The 23,704-nt window shown below is 41.4% G+C and overlaps 1 protein-coding gene and 1 non-coding gene across 3 annotated transcripts in view; both read right to left on the minus strand.

Annotated features, from left to right (window-relative positions):
• BCAS3 (BCAS3 microtubule associated cell migration factor) overlaps window positions 1-18,227 on the minus strand; it is a 589,830-nt gene extending 571,603 nt beyond the window's left edge. For both annotated transcript variants that reach the window (XM_068975810.1, XM_068975809.1), the window contains exons 1-4: window positions 18,164-18,227; window positions 16,683-16,770; window positions 12,540-12,594; window positions 4,336-4,411 (exon numbers count right to left, since the gene is read on the minus strand). In XM_068975810.1, the coding sequence (XP_068831911.1) occupies window positions 4,336-4,411; window positions 12,540-12,594; window positions 16,683-16,765 (214 nt within the window). In that variant the 5' untranslated portion in view covers window positions 16,766-16,770; window positions 18,164-18,227. The remainder of the gene's footprint in view (window positions 1-4,335; window positions 4,412-12,539; window positions 12,595-16,682; window positions 16,771-18,163) is intronic.
• A 4,660-nt stretch (window positions 18,228-22,887) lies between these two features.
• LOC138084848 (U6 spliceosomal RNA) lies at window positions 22,888-22,997 on the minus strand. The gene has a single exon (XR_011145255.1). It is a non-coding gene; the product is annotated as a U6 spliceosomal RNA (small nuclear RNA).
• Window positions 22,998-23,704: the final 707 nt, after the last annotated feature.

Raw genomic sequence — 23,704 nt, forward strand, 5'->3', positions numbered from 1 at the left:
AAGGAGATCAGTCCTGGGTATTCATTGGAAGGACTGATGCTAAAGCTGAAACTCCAATACTTTGGCCACCTCATGTGAAGAACTGACTCATTGGAAAAGACCCTGATGCTGGGAGGAATTGGGGTCAGGAGGAGAAGGGGACAACAGAGGATGAGATGGCTGGATGGCCACCGACTCGATGCACATGAGTTTGGGTAAACTCTGGGAGTTGGTGATGGACAGGGAGGCCTACGATTCATGGGGTCGCAAAGAGTCGGACACGACTAAGCAACTGAATTGAACTGAACTGATGATATCACTCAATGATGCTGCTTATGAGGTGGCTTAAGTACCTCCAATTCAGAGACAAAGTAGGATGGTGGTTGCCTGGAGTTAGTGAGAAGGAGAGAATGTAGAGTTGTTGTTTAATGGGTATAGTTTCAGTTTTACAAGGTAAAAACTGCTCTGGAGATTGGCTGTGTAACAATGTGAATGTATTTACAACTACAGTACACTCAAAAATGGCTAAGAAAGTAAATTTTATGTTAAGCACATTTTACCACAATTAAAACCTTTTTTCCCTTAAACTGATCACATGCAACTAAAAAAAAAAACCCTATTGAATAGAAAAATTGATATCTAAGTATATTCTTAAACCTTGATATTAGAACTGACCAACTCAGGATAAGAATTACCCCGCAAAGGCTAGAAAGTTGGCAGTTCTTATACTGGAGCAAACCAGCTGATTAAACCTGATGTGTTCTGGGACTCACACTACATGCTCACCTTTAGAGAATGTGACAGAAAATGTCAGGATATTAACCTGCTTTGGCTACTTCTTATATCTTTTTCAGTACAGTGAGTGCCTCAAGAAAAACAATCGAGTATAAACGAAACTGCCTGAAAGCAGAAACGAAACTATAACCATGACACAAAGGGCCTTAATCCTCCTTTCTATTAAACTCCAACAGTCACAGTCTCTACCAGACACCAAACCAGATTAGGAACGGAGATACCCAAAAGGATTCGGGAAAGGAGGATCCCAGTAACCCAGATTCCTCAGAAGTATCTCTCCTATAAGCTGTTACCTACTCCACCCCCAACTCTGATAAGCCCATAATCAAACGGGCTGCAATCCTGTGGTAAGGGGCCAAGTGGCACCATTTAATAATTCCATGATGAAAAGCAGAGTTCTCAGGCCTGTTAGAATAAACAGAAAGAAATCACCAGAGCATAGTTCAATTCAAAGACTGCAAGTTTTAAATTAACAGCTAATAAGAGTTTCATTAATATTATAAAATAACTTAAATCTATGGACAGGTAAAAGACTTCTAAATTGTTTGCCAGAAAAAACTCCAAGTGTAGCAAAGAGAAGCCTAAGTACCTAATACAATCTCTGGGTACCCAACTGCTCGACAAAGAAACAGGCTGCTGAGCTACTATGGCTGCGGCCAGAAGCAGCCTCTCCACTGTCTCCCTTACGATGTCATGACAGACAAAAGGCAATGATCAAGGAATCACATCCCAGCTGTGGAAGACAAAACCAGGGAAGGGCAGGTTGGCTGATCAAGAATCTCTAATGCAATGGCAAAGTGCCAGAGCTAGCGGTAAAGAACCAGCCTGCCTAACGCCAGAGATGCAAGAAATGCAGGCTCCAACTGTGGGTTGGGAAGATCCCCTGGAGGAGGGCACGGCAACCCACTCCAGGATTCTTGCCTGGAGAATTCCATGGACAGAGGAGCCTGGAGGGCTACAGTACAAATAGTCTGAAAGAGTCGGATATAACTGAAGCAACTTAGCATGCACACACACGGCCTTCTTCAGAGAGATGCTGGACTTGCAGCCAGTGAACCCTACTTTTTCTTTCCCATGCCAGATTTTCTTTCAATTATAAATATCTCAGAAGGTCTGCCACACAAACACCTAAATAAAACATTCCTAAAGAAAGAACACAAATAAGAGACAAATCCAAGAAATGCTGTAAGAGACTAGAGAAGTTAAGGAGGATCAAATATCTTCGTAGTATTTACTATGGCTTTAAATCACACGAATACATGTGTGCACATGCACACACACCCCTAGGGCCAGAGATGATAGAAAGAATATCCATTAGAGTCCAGGACAAAATTTCATACACTATCAATATGATATAGAAAGGAGAGACCAAAGGATATGGGAGTGTGCTACAGTATTTAACAGGAAGATGTATAAATTTAAAAGTTTAATAAGTCAACTAAGATACAGGATACTCTTAAGGACAACCATTGTAAGTTCAACCGAACACAAAGTCCCAAATAAGTGGTACCCATCTACATTTCCAGATGCAAATGCACTGCACTTCAATAATGCAAAGGCTTTATAAAGCATTATTACCCCAGCAATTCTTATTTGCAGTTAAAGAAAAACTTTCCTAAAGATTATTTTGATGACATTTTTAAAGTTCATTTTGTGAATTTTTTTTTTGACCATGCCATGAGACTTGTAAGATTTTACTTCCCTGACCCAGGATTGAATCTGGGCTCTAGGCAGTGAGAGTGCAGAGTCCTAACCTCTAGACTGCCAGGAGTGGCCCAATTATGTGATTTTTTTAAAGTCATTTTACTGCTGACATAAACCTTTTAAAAATCAATTACTTTTAACATTCTGCATATGCTTTATAATTTTTTGCTATTGTCTAATATTTTCAAGACCATGACCACATTTCCTTTCTTATTAAATCAAGAAAATCCTCTAATACATTGACATCCACAAAGCAAATACACTTGCAGAAGAGAAAAGAGTCTGAATTCATGAGGAAATGGTGACAGGAACCAAAAGATGACAAACAAGTAAGCAGTTCTTAATAAAGAATGGAAAAGAAGAAAAGGAAGAAGAATATACTAGTGACAAGGAAATTTTAAATATAAAAAGCTTTCAGAGAGAAATACTGTAGGAAAAGGTTCTGTATCATAAATAAAAGGTTATGTATCATACATAAAGGTTATGTATCATATATAAAGGTTATATATCATAAATATACAAACGTGTTATTCTGCTCAGTACGGCGTAACAAGTTGCCATTGCGGAAGTGACAGCCTCCCGCGTTCTGGACAGTAGTTTTTAAAGGAAAATGCAGAATCTTAAACGTCCCAGAGGAGACAAAGACTCAAGGGTAAGATACCCATCAATGTCCAACTAGGAAATGAAAACAACTCAGTGTATTCGTAATTGGGAACTTAATACAGACAACTGGTCCCACAGATGGTGGCCTACTGAATCAGCAACAGCAGGAAGCCAATACCACCCCTAAGCTAGGAAGACAGGGAGGAAAGCAGGGTCCTGGGGTAGCCCTGCAGAAAGGCGAGCAGAGCTGCCCAGGGGAAGAGAGAAGCACAGAGGAAATGCAGCTGCCAAAAGAGAGGGAGAGGGAATAATACTCTCCCTTGCTCCCATCCTCCCTTCAGATCTCCTACCAGTGCCTCCCAAACTCAGCCAGAAGACAACAGACAAGGAGCAGCCCTTTGCAGGAAGAGCAATGACATGGAAGGAAGATGTCTGAGAACAAACAGGCCTTGGACTGGCATAAATTCTGCTCAGGAATATAATGTTTTTTAAAACTAATTTCCCTTTTATTTACTTATTTGGCTACACCAAGCCTGGGCTTCCCTCATAGCTCAGTCGGTAAAAAATCTGCCTGCAACGCAGGAGGCCCGGGTTCAATTCCTGGGTCAGGAAGATCCCCTGGAGAAGGAAATGGTAACCCACTCTGGTATTCTTGCCTGGAGAATTCCATGGACAGAAGAGCCTGGTGAACTACAGTCCATGGGGTCGCAAGAGTCGGATACGACTTAGCATCTAAACCAAACTACCACCACCACCAAGCCTTGCTTGCAGCATGCAGGATCTTCCACTGTGACATTCGAACTCTGAGCTGCACCGTGTGGTATCTAGCTCACCAACCAGGGATTGAATTCGAGCCCCCTGTACTGGGAGCACAGAGTCTTAGCCACTGGACCACCAGGGAAGTCCAGAAAAATATTTGAAAGTCTAAGAAGGTCAACATTAATTTTTACTGTGCTGTTATAAATCCCATACAACTGACCAAACTTGAATTAGAAAAACTTTTTTTCTAAGAAATTGTTATCTTACTTGGACTTAAAGTTTAAGGCTAGGCACTACATGTACAGTGACTCTAAGACTTGTACAATATTAATTCTAATCAAGTTTCTATAGTTGAAAATAAATGTTTTTTGAAAACTTAGTCATTTTAAGAGAAAGTAACCTGACAAAAGGTAAGGGTTCTCTTTTTGGAATCAGGTCAACCTCAAACATTTAATTCACATCCCCCGCCCAACCCACCAAAAGTTAAAAGCATACCATTTAAATCTGCATTTTCAAATCTGACCCAGACTATTTTCTCCTTTTCTTCTGTTAGAGGTGTTCCACTGTAAGCCTGTATAGTAAACAGAAATATTTGAATGAAAATGTTTTATAGCATGAATACTACTGATGTTCAAAACAAAGAGTAACTGAACCCCTCCAACCTCACCAATGCTACATCTTGAGAAATGGCACATTTTGTAATATTTTTATTTTCAAAGAAAGCTATCCAGGAGTCTGATAATCTTGGTCAGAAAAGGGTTTTTAGCCTACGAACTGCAGAAACCTAAAATACAATGATGAGAGTCTATTGCAGTGTCACTATAATTCAAAGACATTCAAAAAACTAATCTCCTTTACTGGTCAACAAATAAAGCTGAAGAAATAAACCAAACCACCACACACATTGATTTAGTTTCCAAGTGTTTAGCATCAAGCAATTATACTCTACCTAAAACTGTCAAGATAATTACTTTACGCTAACCACCAGTTCCAGGTGGGGGGTGCTGGCCAGAGTTGGGGATGGAAAAACCATTACTTTTTCAGTCTCTTATCTGGCCTCTAGACCCAACCTATAAGCTTTCTTTCAGGCCCACAAGGGTCACAAAGATAAGCATAAACTGCTGTGAAGTCACTGGGAGAGTATCAATAGTATCCACCAGCATTCTTTTTACAGTGAACCACTTTTAAAGTTTTTATTGAATTTGTTACAATATTGTTTCTGTTTTATCTTTTGGTTTTTTGGTTGTGAGGTATGTGCAATCTTAGCTCCCTGACCAGGGATTGAACCTGCGCTGCCTGTGCTAGAAGGTGAAGTCCTAACCACTGGAGTGCCAGGGAAGTCTGTCAGTATTCAAAGGGAGTCATCTCTCCACAAAGCAAATGCTTTTATTTAAAAGTATCTAGATTTTCTAGGTTGTATATACTTGCAAGCACTGAGGATGTCTACAGAAAGCTGCAACATTTTCAGTTATAAAGTGATACTCAGTTCACAGAAGTTATTTAATATAAACTGTATCAAAAGCTTACAAAAACTACCATCCAATATATAAAGTGTTATACATGACTTGCTTTCAATTTCCATGTCACTTTATAGCCTTTTTCTGTACTATACAGTGTTAATGGCCACTAAAGATATTACTAAAAGACAGGATCATTTTAATAGTAGGTTTATTAAACAAAAAGAAAATGTTATCTTACACATTCATGTGATTTCAATTGTCTTTGTTTAAAAAAAAAAACAACCTGAGATATAGTACAACTAATTCCTTTGGAGAAAAGGAAAATCTATACTGGAACTAACTAATTCATCTACTTTATCTTCAACCATCTCATCCTCATCTTCTTTCTCTTCTTCCTCTGTCTTGCTCTCTTATCCTTAAAAACTCTTGAAAATTCCCTGGGTATCCAGTGGTTGAGAAACCATCTTCCAATGCAGGAGAGGCAGGTTCAATCCCTGGTTGGGAAACTAAGATCTCACATGCTGCAGGAGCAACTAAGCCTCAGTGCAGCCAAAAATAAAAAATCTTTAGAAAAAACAGAACAAAACTTTCCCTATTAAAAATAAAGTTCTCACCTGGGAATAATTTTAGATTATTAAACATAGCACCGAGTTCTCATATACCAGTCAACCAATTTCACCTACTATTAACTATCTAATCTAACCAAATCTTACCTTACCATGGTACCTCTGTGAAAACCAGTGACTAACACGGGTGCTTTACTACTAATTAAGCCCCAGTCGTTACTGGGATCTCAGCAGTTTTTCCACTAATGTCCTTTCTCTGCTCGAGGATTCAACCTAGGGTACCGCACTGCATTTAGGATGACCCCTTTTCCCCTATGTCAGGCTCTCCATTAACCTGGTAAAGCAATAATACATTTCTAAATCTTCTTCCATTTAGCATAAGGCTGCTTGTGTGTGTGTGTGTGCACTAAGTCACTTCAGTTTCATTGCAACCCTATGAACTGTAGCCCACCAGGCTCCTCTGTCCATGGGATTCTCCAGGCAAGAATACTGGAGTGGGTTGCCATTTCCTCCTCCAGGGAATCTTCCCGAACTAGGGATTGAACCCAGCTCTCCTGCACTGCAGGCAAATTCGTTACTGCTGCGCCATCAGGGAACCCTTAAGGCAGCTTATCACCTCCTTAATCAACATTCTCCCAATTCCTCTGCAACATTTACACAATGCTCTCCTTTGACTTCTGGCCAACATGCAGCATGAAACAAGGTTAAAAGAGGCTTTTCAGTGGATTGGGATTCTTAAGACTCCTTCTCTCTCCCCTTCGGGGAGAAACAAGACTTTCACAAGGCTTGCAATACTTTTGCTACGTCTTCAGGTTTTCATCTTTCCTCAGTAGACATACTGCTCTCTACTAAGCATTTTTGAGAAAATTCTATGAAGTTGACCGAAGCATACTGTGTGCCTTCCTGCAGGTTGGCATCTAGAAGGCACGTGACATCATGTCATTTTGCCTCCCAGCTTTCGATATCCTTTATTCATGTTTGCGTCGTTTATTGTCAGTGAAGCACAGACTCACCAGGTACCGATTCAGATTTTTTTTTATTATGTACACACTGCTCTATCTATTTGGCTGCACTGGGTCTTCGCTGCTGCACGCAGGCTTTCTCTAGTTGTGGACGGTGGAGCTACACTCCAGTTGCAGTAGGCAGGCTTCTCGCGGTGGTGGCTTCTCTTGCTGCGGAGCACAGGCTCTAGGCACCCGGGCTTCAATAGTTGCGGCCCAGGACTCATTAGTTGTGGCTGGAGGCCCCTAGAGAGTGCAAGCTTCAGCAGCTATGAACAGGTTCAGTTGCTCCACTGCATGTGGGATCTTCCCAGACCAGGGATCAAACTAGTGTCCCCTGAATTGGTAGGCAGTTCCTACCCACTATGCCACCAGGGAAGGCCCCCATTCAGGTTTATCTGCTATCTTACTGGAGGTCAGTGTACTGGCACATAATTTCTCCCCCAGCACTGATTTTTAGCCCTCCTTCAATCAAGATCCAACAGCACTGCTCTCTTATTTAGACTTGATAGTTTTATCCCATTACTGATACAGGACTTGTTATTTCTCCTTTTATTCCTTATCTGGTTTCTGAAACATATACACATTAAGAAGCACAGAGTTATTACTGAATTTAAAAAAACACAGCAACAGTCACTGTAGGTATGTTTTTTCTTCACTGGAGAGAAAATAACTTCCATTGCATGCTCTTTGTCAAAAGTATTACTTTTAATTATAGCAAATTATTCTACAGAGACCACATATAATTTGCTTGACTATTACTGACATTTGGGCAGGCTATAATTTTATTTAGATTGATTTGGCTGCCCTGGGTCTTCGCTGCAGCATGTGGGATCTGGTCCCCTGACCAGGGATCTAACCCTGGCCCCCTACATTGGGAGCACGGAGTCTTAGCCACTGGACCACCGGGGAAGTCCTGTGGCTACAATTTTTCACACTGAAAAATGTCAAAATTTCTCACTGAAAAGTTCTCGGCTGTAACTTTTTTTTTTTCTGAGAATTTTTTAGTTAAGTTTTCCTAAGTACAATTATTAACTCAAAGGGCACAGCTTAGAGCTTCTAACAGCCATCAATGACATCTGTTAAACACAGCAGGAATTCACACTATTTGTGACAGCTGAAGAAGCTGATATAAGTCTGACAACATATTTTCTCCCTCTTAGGGATATTTGGAAACCCAGAGAATAATTTTTAGGTTCCATGAATTCAGTGATTCCCAGGATAAAGCAGGAGTTGGAACATAACCTCAACAAAGATGTATCATTTTCCACGTGGCTGAATGCAAAATGGCAGATTCTGGATTTATTGTTGTTCAGTCGCTAAGTTGTGTCTGACTCTGCGACTCCATGAACTGCAGCAAGGCAGGATTCTCTGTCCATCACTATCTCCCGGAGTTTCCTCAAACTCATATCCACTGAGTCAGTGATGCTATTCAACCATCTCATCCCCTGTTGTCCCATTCTCCTCTTGCCCTCAATTTTTCCGAGCATCAGGGTCTTTTCCAATGAGTCACCTCTTTGCATTAGATGGCCAAAGTATTGGAACTTCAGCATCAGTCCTTCCAATGAATATTTAGGACTGATTTCCTTTAAATTAACTGGTTTGATCTCCTTGCAATCCAAGGGACTCTGAAGAGTCTTCTCCAGCACCATAGTTCAAATACATCAATTCTTCGGCACTCAGTCTTCTTTATGGTCCAACTCTCACATCCATACATGACTACTAGAAAAACCATAGCTTTGACTAGACAGACCTTGGTCCACAAAATGATGTCTCCAGCTGTATAGGTTTGACATAGCTATTCTTCCACAGAGTAAGCATCGTTTAATTTTGTGGCTGCAGTCACTGTCTGTAGTGATTTTGGAGCCCAAGAAAATGAAATCTGACACTTTTTCCACATATCCCCCACTTATTTGCCATGAAGTGATGGAACTGGATGCCATGATCTTCGTTTTTGGAATGTTGAGTTTTAAGCCAGCTTTTTCACTCTCCTTTTTCACCTTCATCAAGAGGCTCCTTAGTTCCGCTTCATTTTCTGCCATTAAAGTGGTATCATCTGCATATCTGAGGTTGTTGATATTTCTCCCGGCAATCTTGATTCACCTTGTGATTCATCCAGTCCAGCATTTCACATGATGTACTCTGAATATAAGTTAAATAAGCAGGGTGACAATATACAGCCTTGACGTACTCCTTTCCCAATCTGGAACCAGTCTGTTGTTCCATGTCTACTTCTAACTGTTGCTTCTTGTCCTTGCATGCAGGTTTCTCAGGAGACAGGTAAGGTAGTCTAACATTTCCATCTCTTTAAGAATATTACACAACTTGTTGTGATCCACACAGTCAAAGCTTTAAAATAGTTAATGATGCAGATTTTTTTTTTTGGAATTCCATTTCTTTTTCTATAATCCTGTAGATGTTGGCAATTTGATCTCTTGTTCCTCTGCCTTTTCTAAATCCAGCTTGTATATCTGGAAGTTCTTAGCTCACGTACTGCTGAAGCCTAACTTGGAGCATTTTCAGCATTTCCTTGCTAGCCTGTAAAATGAGTGCAGTTGTGGGTAACTTGAACATTATTTGGCATTGCTTTTCTTTGGGACTGGAATGAAAACTATGGCCACTGCTGAGTTTTCCAAATTTGCTGGCATAATGAATGCATCACTTTGAAAGCACCATCTTTTAAGATCTAAAATAGCTCAGCTAGAATTCCATCACCTCCACTAGCTTTGTTTGTAATAAGACTTTCTAAGGCTCACTTGATTTCACACTCCAGGATGTCTGGCTCTAGGTGAGTGACCACATCATCATGGTTAACTCAGTCCTTAAGAGCTCTTTGGTACAGTTTTTCTGTGTATTTTTGCCACCTTTGCTTAACATCTTCTGCTTCTGTTAGGTCCTTGACATTTTCGTCCCTTATTGGGCCTATCTTTGTATGAAATTTTACCTTAGTAACTCCAATTTTCTTAAAGAGATCTCTAGTCTTTCCCATTCTATTCTGGATTAAATGTGGAAAAAAGGGACCATGGGTCATCAAATCTGGTCTACCACCTGTGTTCACTGGAGAAGGAAATCTCACCCCACTCCAGTATTCTTGCCTGGAAAATCCCAAGCCTGGTAGGCTACAGTCCATGAGGTGTCAAAAAGTAGGACACGACTTGTGACTGAACAACCTGTGTTCATAAATCAAGCTCTATTTTAATACAGCCATACCTTTTCTTTTATGTAAAATGCAGTGCTGAGCAGTTGTAGCAAAGACTATATGAGCTGCAAAACTTCTCTGGCCCTTTAAAGAAAAGGTCTGCCTGACTACTGCACAAGACCAAGAAGCTTTTTTTAATTTGGCTGCTCCAGGTCTTAGTTGTGGCACATGGGATCTTTAGGTGAAGAATATAAACTCAGTTGCAGCATGTGGGATCTAGTTCCCTGACCAGGCATAGAACCCAGGCCCCCTGCATGGGAACCATGGAGTCTTAGCCACTGGACCACCAGGGAAGTCTCTAGACTATGAAGCCTTTAGGACAGGCACTGAGCATCCCTTAACACAGCACCCGACCAGTGGCACCTGGTTGAGTAAAATCTGCTGCCTGAATTTTTGCTTTCTTTCCACAGTCACTAGAATAATGACTTACACAATGCAAACTTATTAAATGACTATTCTATTTCTTAGATCCATAACTACATCTTTACTTCCACAGGTACCTAACTCTGATCCCAATCTTCACAGTCAATTGCATAGCTTATCCCCTTCCTGATGTATAATCCTCATAAAAACTAAGTTAATCTTCCACCTTGCACCATCATAACATTCTTGGCTAAAACCCAATCAGTTTTAGCAGCCCCCTATTTTCAATCTACTGCTCAATCCAGTATTCTTGTTTCTCTAGAAAACTCTCCAACTAGTCCCTCAAAGCCTCTGATCGCAGTCTCTCTCTTCCAGCTGACAAAAAACTGCTTGCTATGCAGGGTATCCATGAACACAAAAGGTGCCTTTGAAAAACTTTATAAAGGGGCACTCTAACGGGAAGGTAGATTATCAAGATGTTCAAATGCTCCTCCCTTAGAACTAGCCTCATATCAAGACTCAGGGGGTAAGAGAAAGGTACAGTTTGTAGAAGACTAAGGTGGATTTTGGCCCTGATTGCGCTCTAAGCCTGGGCTATACAAGAGTCTCTACAGCCACAGCAACTCTGCTGCCTACCATACCCAGCTGGGCAGTTTCCTTCACTATCACATTTGCATTCATTTCAACTGACCCCACTTCCAATGTCCTTTGGAACTTGACTCTTTCACTCTTCCTTTGCTCTGCATTCCCTGAGCAATTAAACATTCAGCCTGTTACTACCAGGTGCAGCACTTACTGATATGTTACTACTACCTCTGACTGTTTCAAGCCATTGACTTCCCTACTTACCCAAGTTTCTCAAGAAAAGAAAGCATTTATGTTGCCTTACAGGCCCCAGAGATCTTGCCATCATGACCTATTTTCATCAAAGTTGACTGAATATAATAAAGGAAGACCAAATATGCCTTAATATTTTCCCTTATTTGAAGAACACAATTGATGTAATACAATTGAAATCTGGATTTTAGACTTTTCCAGGACCTTCTCCTAAAGCTGGGACACTGGATTTATGAATGCCCTTTTTCATCACTGCAATTACAGATATCATGGCAGTCGGAACACTGACGGCACCAGAGAAAACCAGAACTCTTCCCCTTTAGGAACTCCACTAACCAGCAACTTCTCAAAGATACTGTTTCCAAGAATCACCTGAGATTCTTCCTAGAGACACAAGTTACTGGAGGCCGCCTCAATTCCCTTAAGACAAACTCTCCAGGAGATGGGCCTGGAAATTATTATTTTTAACAAGTGCACCAAGTGTTATCTACGTTAACTGAAGTCTGGGTGATGGTGCAGTAGAGATGATCCCAGGAGAGCTGCTCTCATTCTTTATTCTCACAGTTACAGAGTGAGCAGTAAAGGGCTTACTCTCTTAGAGTAACAAACCATTGGTCACTCAATTGTGTCCGACTCTGCAACCCCATGGACTGTAGCCCTCCAGCCTCCTCTGTGCACAGAATTCTCCGGACAAGAATACTGAAACAGGTAGCCATTCCCTTCTCTAGGGGATCCTGACCCAGGATCAAACCCAGGTCTCCTGCACTGCAGGCAGGTTCTTTACCGTCTGAGCCACCAGGGAAGCCCTAGAGTAACAAGACAAGCTCTAACTGGCATAAAACTACTGTTCAATATGAAAGTGATACAGATCTGCACTCAGTATTTGGTTAATATAATATCTCATTAACCAAATGCAAAGCACATATTGCTTATTTCACTTTCAACAGGCAACATTTAAGACAAGAGAAAGATTTTGGAAACAGAACCCAAATAGGCAGTCCCAAGCCCCATCTCTCAACTAGTACCTCACCTTGATTCCTCTTAGGAACTCAAGCCATAAAGAAACATAATTATGACAACATCAGCACAAAACTAAGGCACATCTAATAGTAACAGCAGGAACAGTTCCACACTACCAATGCTCGCAATGCTAAAACATCAAAAGTCTTTCTTCAGTTGATAATACTGATATCAAACTCAGGGAACAGAATATTTCAGAACTTCCCTGGCCAAGAGTAAGACATGGTATTTCCGAAACCAGAGAGGTACTTACCTGAGGCACAACATCTTGCAGAAAAGTCACGACACTTTCCATGTAGGACTGCTCCCTGAAAAGGGGGTGAGATGGACAAAATTTAACATGACAGCTAAACATAAAACAAGGAAAAGCTCTTTCTACATGCTCTAAGAAAGTTATTCATAATACTTAAAAAAGAAAAAAACAACTTTCATCACCGGGTAATTCTGCCAACTTGCTTTCTTAATTTCTCTGAATATGTTTTTAAATGCAAAAGAACTTTAAATTTCTTTCAAACATTAACTCTGTTTAAAAGTCATGTGTTTTGGGGTTTTTTTTTTTTTTTTGGCTGTGCAACATGGCATGCAGGATTTCAGTTTCCTGACCAGAGATCAAACCTGTGCCCCCTGCAATGGAAGCAAGGATTCTTAACCACTGACTGGATCATGCAAGTGGTTAAGAATGAAAATGGAAGTCCCTCCATTTTTTTAAATTGAAATAGACCCCAGTTCCATTCCTGGGTTGGGAAGATACCCTGGAGAAGGGAAAGACTACCCATTCCAGTATTCTGGCCTGGAGAATTCCAGAACACTGGGTCACAGAGAGTAGCTTCTCTGGTGGCTCACCTGGTGAAGAATCTGCCTACAATGTGGCAGACCCGGGTTTGATCCCTCGGTTGGGAAGATCGCCTGGAGAAGGAGGGAAAGGCTACCACTCTAGTATTCTGGCCTGGAGAATTCTATGGACTGTATAGTCCATGGGATTACAAAGAGTCGGACACAACTGAGTGACTTTCACTTCACTTCACTTCATAGTTGAATCACAATATTGTGTAAGTTTCAGGTGTACAGAGCAAAGTGATTCAGTTTTCCATTTTTTCCTAATTCTTTTCCATTATAGGTTATTATAAGGTATTGTACATAGTTCCCTGGGCTATACAGTAAATCCTTATTGTTTACTTTGTGTCTACTAGTGTGTATCTGTTAATCCCATACTCTTAGCTTATCCCTCCCCTTCTCTTTCCACTTTGGTAACCATAAGTTTGCTTTCTTTATCTTTGAGTCTGTTCATCTGTATTTGTTTTTAGATTCCACATATAAGTGCTATCATAGATTTGTCTTTCTTTGCCTGGCTTACTTCACTCAGTATGATAATCTTTAGGTCCATCAATATTGCTGCAAATGGCAATATCTCATTCTTTTTTATGGCCACACAGTCTCTTATTTTGATATACTGGGTTGGCCAAAAAGTTCATTTGTATCTATTGTACTCAATAGATACAACTTTTAACTTGTACAGAAGGAGTGATGAGAGAAGACTTGACTAAAGCAGGATCTTCCTAAGTCAGAGCAGAAGAAAGCCCTAGTTAGAACAAGAAAAACTACTGCTGACAACTCAGTATTCAGTGACCTTCTCTTTAAATTGGTTATGAACCTAATCCTAATCCCTTACCTGTGTACAGCAAAATCAATCTGTTTTGATGCAGGTGCAGGCATTAGGCAGAGAAGGCAATGGCACCCCACTCCATTACTCTTGCCTGGAAAATCCCATGGACGGAGGAGCCTGGAAGGCTGCAGTCCACGGGGGTCGCTGAGGGTCGGCCACGACTGAGCGACTTCACTTTCACTTTTCACTTTCATGCATTGGAGAAGGAAAGGGCAACCCACTCCAGTGTTCTTGCCTGGAGAATCCCAGGGACGGGGGAGCCTGGTGGGCTGCCGTCTATGGGGTCGCACAGAGTCAGACATGACTGAAGCGACTTAGCAGCAGTAGCAGCAGCAGCAGGCATTAGGAGTTATTAAGAAATCCTCACAGAACTCTTGACATAGGTAAGGCATGAGAAAATATCAAAATGCATAAAAGTGAAGAACTATTAAGGACACTGCCTGTGTGTGTGCGTGCACTGTCATGTCCAACTCTTTGCAACCCCCATGGACTGTAGCCACCAGGCTCCTCTGTTCATAGGATTTCTGCAGGCAAGAATACTTTAGTGGGTTGCCATTCCCTCCCCTAGGGGATCTTCCCAATCCAGGGATTGAACCCACGTCTCCTGTGTCTCCTGTATTGGCAGGCAGATTCTTCACCACTAAGCCACCTAGAAGCCCATATTAAAGATCCTGAAGATATTTCAAATGTGAAATATATGGGTATCAGCAAATGGAGAAAAAAAGATTATTCAAAACACCAAATCAACTTCATTTTAGAGAAATGTGAAAAATTACATTTAGAGGAAACAATGTGAGTTATTCTAAACCCTATTTTTTTTAACGGCAATATGCCTTAGATACCTATAAAAACTGATTAGGCCTTCCTCTCCAACCTCATTTTTCTCCCCTTCTCCTTACTTAGCCTGCTTCAGTCACATGCAACTTCAATTTCTAGACCACACCAAGCTCTTCTCTGAATCAAGACCTTTACATCAGCTTTTGTTCTCCATGGATTCCTTCTCAAACTCTTCCCTGTCTTTCAGATCTCCAGCCTTAGTGTTACTTCCTCAGAGAGGCCCTCCCTGACAGCCTTAAATCACACTCTCCGATGTCACTCTCCATCAGAGCACACTGGGCACTGATCACAGCCTGTAATTACTTTATGGACTGTGTCCCCCACTGGAATGTAAACTCTATTACAGAAAGGAATCCCTCTCTCATATTTACCTTTTATCTCCAGAATCCCTAAGTCAATATTTAGGCACAGAGTAGATGCTCAAGCATTATTTGTTAAGAGAACACTGAATAAATTAAAGAACTTCAAAAAAACACTAAAATTACATGTTGCATAACGAAAGCAATATATGTGGAATACCATATGGTGAGGCAGCATAGAACAGTGCATAAAGCGCACAGACTCTGGACACAAACTGCCTGGGTTTGATCCAGGTTTCCTTTCTTGGCTGTTATCAAGGAAAATTGGTATCTCTCTGCTTTGGTTTCCTCACCTGTAAAATGAACACTGAAATAGTGCCTAACTCATAGCTAATAATATGCTTAACCTATTGCCATGGTCCTTAGCTAGTGAAGGAATATACAGCCCTGGGAAACACAAGAGGAAAAGGAAGGAAGTTTAACGGTAAATTATCATAGTATGTATATATTTCTGTTAATCTACAAAGGGAATCTTTATGTAACATGCTAAACTGTCCAAGGGAAATAATCCAAAATGCCACAATTCCCTTATGAACATTTTTTAAAGACAGAAAACAAACTTCATCTCCTTAGCCAGGTATCGAAGGGTCTTGATTGTCCACCCCAACCTCCTTTAACTAGGTCAACTTCCCTAAGATTTCATTTATGAAAACAGCTTTGCCTTTGCCACATCTGCTTATTCCATCCCCTTTGCTGAAAATGTGCCCTTGATTCTAACTGCCCAAATTATATTCTACTTTTAAAGTATGCTATAAATGTTATCCTCTTCCTAACAAAACCTTTTCAGATCTAACGTACTCCAACTAAATACTTTCCCTAAAATATTCCCTCCAAATTCTCATGCTATTTTGCTGGCATCTTTTTTATTCATTATAGTGCTTACAAGTATACACATCTTAAACTACATTAGATTACAAGCTCCTAGAAAGTACAGATATGCTTTGTCAAAAAAAATGCTTAAGATATAGAAATGTACTCTCTATGACATTGACTTTGAAACTTTCTGACTGACACCTAGAGTGATATATTTTACATCACAATATAGTATTCTTGTCAGGAAAATCCCATGGACAGAGGAGCCAGGTGGGCTACAGTCCACAGGGTCACAAAGAGTTGGACACAACTGAGCACATCCACACACACATAGTAAACACACACATACATGTGAATGAATATATCTATGTGCTTGTCAGAACACGATGCTAACCTCCAATTATATTTTCTATTATATTCTATTTTTTAAACGGTCCTGATCAACTAAACTGATTTAATGACCCACTAATCGTTAAAACTGAGGTCTGAAAAAACAGTACTCATGTGTTTTTCATGTAGTCTATAAATGTGCTAAACACATCAACTTGACCCTCCAATTATTGCTTTTATTTGGCTTTGGCAATCAATGATATCTGTCATCCTGTAAAGCCAAGTTAAGCAGATTTTCAAAAGTAAGCACTGCTCAGGAAAGAAACCTGATTTGTTAGTTACTATTCTGAGTAATCTTTCTTTCACCTATCAGGTTCATCTGAAATTCGCTTACGTGACAGCCTGAGGGCGAACCACAACTCCACCAGTACAACGACTGGGTCTTCTGGGGGAATCTGTAGCCATTGCTTCATTCATAAAACCTGTTTCCAGAATGAACAGACAGACACACACAAAAAAAGGATCATTACTGTTCAGGATAAGAAGAAAGATATATGATTGCTCGCTAGAGATCCATTGTCAAAAATACATAAAATATAGGAAAATTCCCCAGCAATTCCTCTTATACCCGAAAGGGCAGAGGGCAGAATAGGAAGAAGTAGACAAAAGTACTTTTCAAACTACTGTGAGGTCTTATTTGGACCAAGCCTCAGAACCACAAAACTAGTTATGACTCTTGTAGGACCCGCTGAGCTCCTGTTAACAGAAACTAGGAAGGGATGGAAAGTCTAGCAGAGGATCACTTTATAAAAACAAATGTGCTACCTTTGTGAGCCAAAATTAGAGAATTAACTGAACTCTAATGTTGAGATAATAAAAAGTATACGAGGTACAGTTTTTTTAAGACCAAATGGAGCAGTGAGGTAACACCTTCCAACTAAGATCTTTTGTAATCTATGAGTAAGACGACATATGTATCCTAATGGGTGTTTTCTAGTCTTATTGTGGTGATCACTTCACAATATATACAAATATCAATCATTATGGGTCCATCTGAAACTACCCTAATACTTCATGTCAATTATGTATTTTAAAAGAGACTGCATGGTCACAATTTAACAAGATTTTCAAAATCATATCTGTTAACCCCTCTGCTATTGTAACCTAATCACCAGAGTCTAAGTAAGTAATAAAAACCTATATGACATTAGAAGCCCTTTATCCTTTCCAGTCCCATCACTGCATCCTGATTCTTGAATGTCTAACAAGCATCTGAACCACTTGGGAGGTTTTAAAAGCATGGAACACACTTGGTTAAGGTTAAAAGAGACAGCAATGTGAAAGATCTTAGGAGACAGCACATAGCCTGGAGCTAATCTTGAAAGCACCTAAAGTCACCTCTTTTAAAGCAAGGGGCATTCTATCACCTTAATGGAAATCTCGCCCACAGACGATTCCCATCTGCTACAAGCGAAAGACCCTCTGCCCAGCTAGCCCAGGGACCCCTTCCTCAGAAGGGACCTTCACCTCCAGCCTCTCAGCCCTCTCATTTCCATTCCACCCTTTATTTCTCGAAACACAGCCTCCCAAGAAACTGTCTTTAAGGACCCCGTCTCCCGAGAACGACCCTCGCCAGCCCCTCAGGCCCCACTCTCTTGAAAGACATCAGCACGGCGCTACCCACTTAACCTCCAACACCGAGCTGCCGCTGCCCCCGGCCGCCCTCTGGCCCCTGGCCCTGCCTCCCCTCCCCCTCCGACCTCCAGAGCCCCTCCTCGCTGAATCTCCTCCAGCCAAACCGCCTGCCCTCACGCTGCCCGGCCCTGGTCCTCGCCCAGCCTCCCCCGAGCCACACCGCACCGCCAGCCCTCTCACCGGCCGCCCCGCCGGTAAACGCTGCGCTCCAGCTCAAGGCTCAGTGTTTGGAGTCTCCCCCTCGTGATTGACGGTTACCACTTCCTACCACGCCTCAGCGGAACTACCTCTCCAGCCAATCCCAGGAGCACACCGGCCGCGGCCGAGCACCGCCCTCAGGGGTCAGCTTCGCCAACCAGCAAGTAGGAAAGAGGCGGGCCCGCCTCCTGAATTGACCCAATCCGCTGGGGCTCGAGGGAAAACAAAACAGTATGCCGAGTTCGAGTGAAGCTGAGGTGTCAGGTTCGGTTGCGAACGCAGGCAGGTGGCTGGGAGTTACAAGCACGTCTGTTTTCCTCTGTGCCCAGCGCCTTCGTGGCCCAGTCACAAAGCGTCATGCCGCAGAAGCCCGTGCCCCTCACTCGGGCATCGCAGCCTAGCAGTCATACTCGACACCGGGACGGCTGTGTTTACATCGAATTCTCGCGACACCTGGTTCGAAGCTCAAAGCACGTGGACATGGCAGCTGCCAATCACTTTTCGCTGGCCACTCAGCCATTCCGAACCCGCCTTCTGCCCCTCCTTTTTCGATGTGTTTACCTTCCGGGAGCTGAGGCTGGTTTGCCCCCTGTGGGCTCCCGGGAGCCGGGGTGGTGATCTGAATAAGGGTACGGCTGTCTTGTTGTCTGTTTAACCTAGGTGGTGGACCACGCCTGACTCCTTCCTCACTTGTTTACATTTCCCGTAAGGAACAGATGGAGATCTCCCTGGGGTCATTCCGTCAGTGACATCTTTTTTTTATAATAATAATAACATTTATTGTTAGGTTGACCTAAGCACTTCATAAGTACTATCAAATTTAATACCTCTGACAGTCCCCTGAGACTGTGGGTCATTAATAGCCATGGAGTTTGTAACAGAGATGTTGATACCTCAGTAAAAATTTTAAAAAGGTTTTAGCACCGTGAGAAGGGAAAAGTTTAGTCGAGAAACTGTCTCACCGGAAATATGCAGTTAATCAGGTGCTGGAAAGATAAATATAGATATAGGCAAGAAGCCACTCATTTGATTATGACGCTCAATTAGTGCCAGTAAAAAAGGACACCCAAACTGATATTTATCAGCCCAATGTTTGAACATTAGGCTAATGAAAGATTTTGAGAAAAATTATCTTCTTCCACTACACAAATGCCCAGCACCATCAGTCTTTTATGATTTGCTTCCTACATGAAACCCTATAAGGAAGGAATCTTTCCCAATATTTTGAATTCTTTTTGATCTTTTACTATCCCTGGCTAGCTTGTTATCTCTGAAAATGTCTTTTTGATATGTCTTATTTTCTCCCACGGAAAGTTAAACTCCGCCGAGGCATGAGTTCAGTTCCGTTCAGCCGCTCAGTCGTGTCCGACTCTTTGCAACCCCATGAATCGCAGCACGCCAGGCCTCACTGTCCATCACCAACTCCCGGAGTTCACTCAGATTCACGTCCATCGAGTCAGTGATGCCATCCAACCATCTCATCCTCTGTCGTCCCCTTCTCCTCCTGCCCCCAATCCCTCCCAGCATCAGGGTCTTTTCCAATGAGTCAACTCTTCGCGTGAGGTGGCCAAAGTACTGGAGTTTCAGCTTTAGCATCATTCCTTCCAAAGAAATCCCAGGGCTGATCTCCTTCAGAATGGACTGGTTGGATCTCCTTGCAGTCCAAGAGACTCTCAAGAGTCTTCTCCAACACCACAATTCAAAAGCATCAATTCTTTCGTGCTCAGCTTTCTACACAGTCCAACTCTCACATCCATACATGACCACTGGAAAAACCATAGCCTTGACTAGACGGACCTTAGTCGGCAAAGTAATGTCTCTGCTTTTGAATAGGCTATCTAGGTTGATCATAACTTTTCTTCCAAGGAGTAAGTGTCTTTTAATTTCATGGCTGCAGTCACCATCTGCAGTGATTTTGGAGCCCAAAGAAATAAAGTCAGCCATGTTTCTACTGTTTCCCCATCATTTTCCCATGAAGTGATGGGACCGGATGCCATGATCTTTGTTTTCTGAATGTTGAGCTTTAAGCCAACTTTTTCGCTCTCCAATTAAACTTTCATCAAGAGGCTTTTTAGTTCCTCTTCACTTTCTGCCATAAGGGTGGTGTCATCTGCATATCTGAAGTTATTGATATTTCTCCCAGCAATCTTGATTCCAGCTTGTGTTTCTTCCAGTCCAGCATTTCTCATGATGTACTCTGCATATAAGTTAAATAAGCAGGGTGACAATATACAGCCTTGACGTACTCCTTTTCCTATTTGGAACCAGTCTGTTGTTCCATGTCCAGTTCTAACGGTAGCTTCCTAACTTGCATACAGATTTCTCAAGAGGCAGGTCAGGTGGTCTGTTATTCCCATCTCTCTCAGAATTTTCCACAGTTTCTTGTGATCCACACAGTCAAAGGCTTTGGCATAGTCAATAAAGCAGAAATAGATGTTTTTCTGGAGCTCTCTTGCATTTTCCATGATCCAGCGGATGTTGGCAATTTGATCTCTGGTTCCTCTGCCTTTTCTAAAACCAGCTTGAACATCAGGAAGTTCACGGTTCACGTATTGCTGAAGCCTGGCTTGGAGAATTTTGAGCATTACTTTACTAGCATGTGAGATGAGTGCAATTGTGCGGTAGTTTGAGCATTCTTTGGCATTGCCTTTCTTTGGGATTGGAACGAAAACTGACCTTTTCCGGTCCTGTGGCCACTGCTGAATTTTCCAAATTTGCTGGCATATTAAGCGCAGCACTTTCACAGCATCATCTTTCAGGATTTGAAATAGCTCAACTGGAATTCCATCACTTCCACTAGCTTTGTTCGCAGTGATGCTTTCTAAGGCCCACTTGACTTCACATTCCAGGATGTCTGGCTCTAGATGAGTTTATATTGTTGAATTTCCCTTAACACCTAACAGGCCTGAATACAACAGATGGTTCAAAATTCAGAGTTAGTTAATTAAATCATTATTCTCATGTTGTCTCTGACCCACAAAAAGAATAAAGACGAAATCCAGAGGAGACCAATAGGTAACAGTAACAAGTAGAATAACTAGTATTTGTACAAAGTGTTTCAGTCTAAATAACTGTTGTATATGCATTTTTAAACTCCATAACTTTCACTATTCCCCGTCACTTATGGAAGAAACAAGGAGACAAATATGATAAACACAAACTCATTCAATCAATAAATATCTGAACACCTACTAAGTGTCAGTCATGTTCTAGACTCTGGAGATACAGCAATAAACAAATCAACCAATGTGTCTTTCTTCAACCAAAGAATTTGTACTCTGATAAGACAGAAATAAACAGACAAAGTGAAGTGAAGTCACTCAGTCGTGTCCGACTCTTTGCGACCCCATGGACTGTAATCTACCAGGCTCTGCCCTCAAAGAGGGAACTTCAAATAGTATAAAATGCTATGGGGGAAAAAATAAGCCAGATAAATAGAGATAAGAGAGCTTATTTTAGGTAATGTGGTAAAGGAAGGCCTCTAAGGAGATGGCATTTGAACCAAGATTTCAGTGAAGCAGGTTTTAAGCAGCTCTGAGTGAAAAGCAGTTTAGACAAAACAAACAACAGGTACAAAGGCCTTAAGAAAGGAATGAATGTTGAAGAAGAATGGGAAAAATAGTGTGGCTAAACAAAGTGGATTGGGACTTCTCTGGTGGTCCAATGGCTAAGACTGTGCTCACAATGCAGGGGCCCCCGGCTCAACCCCTGTTCAGAGAGCTGGATCTCACACACCACAACAAAGAGTTCACATGGCTGCAACTAAAAGTTCGCGTGCTGCAATTAAGATCTAGCAAAAATAAATGTGTTCCAAAAACCCCAGAGTAGATTAAGTAGAAAATGATAGCAAACTAGTTAGGAAAGGTGAGCAGTGGCCAAATGGAGTATAGTGTACAGAATTATAAGGAGTTTTAGTTTTATCCTAGGGTGGGAATCTATTGGAAGACTTCCAGTTAGGAAGTGTTGTGATCACACTTACATGTCTAAAAGACCATTATACCTACTAAACAGACATTAAACTGTCTTTAGGGAGGGGCCAAGAGTGGATACAATGGGTCAAGTAAGGAGGCTATTTCAAGAGCCCAGATGGGAGAGCTATCTAGAACTGGGGCTAGAAGTGAAGCAGTAGAGGTGAAAAGTAATCAATTTCAGAATATTTTGGAAGACAGAATTGAAAGAACTTGATAATAGGTTGGATGTATAAGAGAAGGGAAAGAGAGAATCAAAGATGGTGCCTGTGTTTTGGGCTTGAGCAACTGAGGAATGACATATTATGGATCTGATGAACCCTCTTGAAGTCATACATTTTTTAGTGGAGAATTTCTGTGATTTGGTTTCATCCTTTGTAAACTGTAAGAAGAATATTATGCTCCTCCGAAGATTTTTCTAGTAATGTGATGGTTTGGTAGGAGGTGTGTTTTATTTTATGTTCTTTACTTTATTGGGGTTTTTTTTTTTTTTTGGCATGTGAGATCTTGGTTCCTAGACCGGGGATTGAATCTCTGCTCCCTGCAGTGGAAGCAAGGAATCCAAACCACTGGATTGCCAGGGAATTCCCAGTATATTTTTCTAAGTTTTAAAACTTTGAAGAGTTTAATGCTGGTACTGTTTATCTCCGTATCAATTGGTACAATTTGCATCATGTTTTATACTATTTCATCTTTGCAAAGACATTGCATACACAAAAACACACATTCAACAACTGAAAAAATATGGAATGCTTCATTAATTTGCATGTCATCCTTGTGCAGGGGCTATGCTAAACTTAATACATATGTATCATTCCACTTGGAGGGTATGTGTTGCCTAAGCAAGCATCAGCCTCGTGGGATTTTTATGAGATGTAAATAAATTTAAAATTCTTGGGACTTTCTTGGTGGTGTAGTGGTTAAGAATCCTCCTTGCAATGCAGGGGACGCGGGTTAGATCCCTGTTTGGGGAACTAAGACCCCCACATGCTGTAGGGCAACTAAGTCTGCAAACCACACTGGAGACCCTGTGCACTGCATGATGGAATGACGATCCTGTACGCTGCAACTGAGACCCAACACAGCCGAATAAACAAATTTATTTTTAATAAAATTCTCAGAACCAGTTAGAAATGTGTACAAATTAACTAGTTCTTGTCAGTCTTACAGGATTAGAAAGTTCCAAGCCTTAGGACCTACTTTCCTTTCTTATTGAAGCTTTCCTGCCAGAACACAGTGCCGTGTTATCTGCCTTGAACTGGAAAACAGTTTGCATTCACACCTGTATATTTATTCATCCTTTTATGTAAGGCTTTGGTGTGCAATTCTCAATTCTTTAAGAGACAACAACAGACTCGGTTTTCCACTGTCATGTGAGAACATTAGGCCCCAGCAATGCATCACTGCCAGATAAAAGTGCTACAGTAAACTGAGAAAACAACAACAAAATCAGCTATTTCTAATTACGCCATTTTTTTTCTTCACAGAGATGGTGTTCGATTCACTCATGAGCCTCAAATAGAAAACAGAATTTGTGGTGATCATGGTTTAACTT

Source organism: Capricornis sumatraensis, chromosome 8 (assembly GCF_032405125.1).
Source record: "Capricornis sumatraensis isolate serow.1 chromosome 8, serow.2, whole genome shotgun sequence".
In the NCBI taxonomy this organism is placed as follows: Eukaryota; Metazoa; Chordata; class Mammalia; order Artiodactyla; family Bovidae; genus Capricornis; species Capricornis sumatraensis.